The sequence below is a fragment of the Penaeus japonicus genome, unplaced genomic scaffold (assembly GCF_977035675.1).
Source record: "Penaeus japonicus unplaced genomic scaffold, GWHDUDI00000001_assembly GWHDUDI00000006, whole genome shotgun sequence".
In the NCBI taxonomy this organism is placed as follows: domain Eukaryota; kingdom Metazoa; phylum Arthropoda; class Malacostraca; order Decapoda; family Penaeidae; genus Penaeus; species Penaeus japonicus.
Window position 1 is genome coordinate 36,922,536 of NW_028234408.1, and position 2,500 is coordinate 36,925,035.

Genomic DNA, 2,500 nt, shown 5'->3' on the forward strand with positions numbered 1-2,500 from the left:
TATAACCTTCATTGTCATTTATTTATGTATTTATTTTTTAAATGTGGTAGAGAAATGGCATAGAGGAACTAGTCTCTTAGAATTAATTGAACTAGAGTCCCTACATATTGTTTACCTAATTAATGTTCATGTATGTATCAGCGAAGTGATGGCTGTCTGAAATTATATTAACCCTTTCTGGACGGGTGGTACACTACTGTACCGCTCATTCAAAAGCCCAGTGGCCAGGTGGCACAATATGATGCCAGCCATTTAATTGATTTAGGCCTAAGCGTTCGAAAGCCCCGGCATTGTGACATGCAAGGCTGGAATGCCCCCGTCGTGAGTGGGTTAATCCTGCAGCTTGTTATGAAGGAGCAATGTTCTTTTGACTTTCAAAACTTTTGTGACACAACATTTTCACTCTAAATTGTGGTTGTGGTAAAGCATGATGAATTATTTTCCAAAAAGATTAATCTCTCATAACAAGGTGTTAATGATATAATGTTTCTGTGGAGTTTTTTTGTGAAAGCCATGATTATAATACTCCATCCATCCATCTATCCATCCATCCATCCATCCATTCATTCATTCATTCATTCATTCATTCATTCATTCATTCATCCATCCATCCATCCATCCATCCATCCATTCATTCATTCATTCATCCATCCATCCACAGTCCTCGAACCAAGGTGGTGGAGCTGTTATTCTGCACATACGCATTTGTCATTTAGGATGATACATTTAGGGCTTTCATATGATTATACAGAGTTGCCGATTTTCAAGATGGAGAAAAATATTATATGAGGGTTTATGTCACTATCAGACAGTTTGTAATATTCCTAGATGTCTTCTGAATATTAAGCTTTCAAGTGAAGTCATATCAAGATGACAAAGATCTGTAAATTGATTTATATTAATGGATTTAAAATATTATCACTGGTATGTAATAAGTAATCATAAATAGTATGGCGCAAAGAGATACTCCTGTTGGATATGTAGAAGAAGCAGCATTAGCCAGGTATAGCCATATTATAACTTTAAGTTTGCATATACCATGATAAATGAAAACTATCTGTATCATCACACCAGTTAAATGGAATAGTAAAACTACAATTTTGGAATTTTCTGCAATTTCATCACATTCATGTCCACCTGATGTTAACCCTTTCCCAACAGGGCATGCGTTACGTGAAAACACCTACGCCGGGCCATTGCAATATTGCATTGGAAACGTTACACTGGCATGACGCCCCGGCATCGGGAATTTAGCTGTGTCACACGAGTGTGATGCACCGTCGTCATAGGGTTAACAGCACATCTATCTAGGAAGCTTTTTTTATTTGGGTTTTTGATATTGCTGAAATGTTAAATTGAAATCCTCTCTTTTACAGAACTGAAGGCAGAGCCTACCCTCCTGGTTGACACTGGAGGCCAGCCAAACACCAATCATAACCACAATGCCACAACCAACAGAAACCAGCATAATGTCTTTGGGTCAAACTCGAATGACCTCGAAACTTTACACAATCTTCTGTCAACTCCTTCTCCAGGTCTGCAGAGTGCAAGCCTTCCGAGTCCACAACCAGAGACTAATTCCAAAGTCATTACCTGTTTGACATCACCTGTACCCTTGGCATTATTTGTCTGTGTCATGTTGTACATAGATTGGGGCTATGTAATATCAAATAGCTTAGCCTTGCCATTCATCCTTTGGGAAGTTCACAAGATGTGGTTGAAAAACTTCAGTGTTGAAAACACTAGTCGGTCTTTTAACTTCTTGAGCATTGCATTGATGTTGTGTGGGATACAGCAGTCAGCAATAACTACATACTCCCAGATTCTGTCGCTGTTTACTTGTTTTGTTGAAGATTTTGCCTTATATTTGTTTATAGTTGTATCATGTTATGTCACTATTGGATTTTAACATTGGGTTTCTCCAATCTGAAGTTTTGGTATGGAGGATTTTATGATCAATCTCTCTTAAAGCTGTATTGTGTAGCGAGGGTTGCTCTTTCTCTATGACTCGCGCATCCACTTGTTCTCGCGGAGAGGGTGGATCGGGGGAGAGATAGCGAGCGGTAGAGAGCTAACTCTAGACGGGATCGCTCTCTCTCGCTAGCTAGAGAGAAATAGTGTGGCTGGATGCCTCCTAGAATGGGGGAGTCATGTGTGGTTACTCTATTTGTGCAGTCAAGCTAGTGGGTTCTCTCTTGGTGTATCGAGGTCCTTGATTCTCGAGAATTAAAAGTGAGTGCTCATAATCGGAGTGAGAACTCATGTCTCTACACACTCTTGTGCACCTCTGATCTCTCTTTGTTTGCGAAAGACTTTCTGGTATCTCTAAAAACACTCTCTCTCTCAGACTGTATCTCCGTATAGGCTGGACTCTAAGGAGAAACTTCTCACACTCTCTTCTCTCTCTCTCTCTCTCTCAACTCCTCTGTTCTCTCTACGATTCCTCTCACGCTCTCTCTCCTCTCTCTCTTCTCTTCTTCCCTATATCTCTCTCTCACTC

The 2,500-nt window shown here is 40.1% G+C and overlaps 1 protein-coding gene across 1 annotated transcript in view; it reads left to right on the forward strand.

The window, feature by feature from the left end:
• The window catches only part of LOC122252745 (uncharacterized), a 2,623-nt gene extending 714 nt beyond the window's left edge, over positions 1–1,909 (forward strand). The window contains exon 2 of the mRNA XM_043015377.2: positions 1,377–1,909. Within this exon, the coding sequence (XP_042871311.1) occupies positions 1,377–1,909 (533 nt within the window). The remainder of the gene's footprint in view (positions 1–1,376) is intronic.
• The last annotated feature ends 591 nt before the right edge of the window (positions 1,910–2,500 follow it).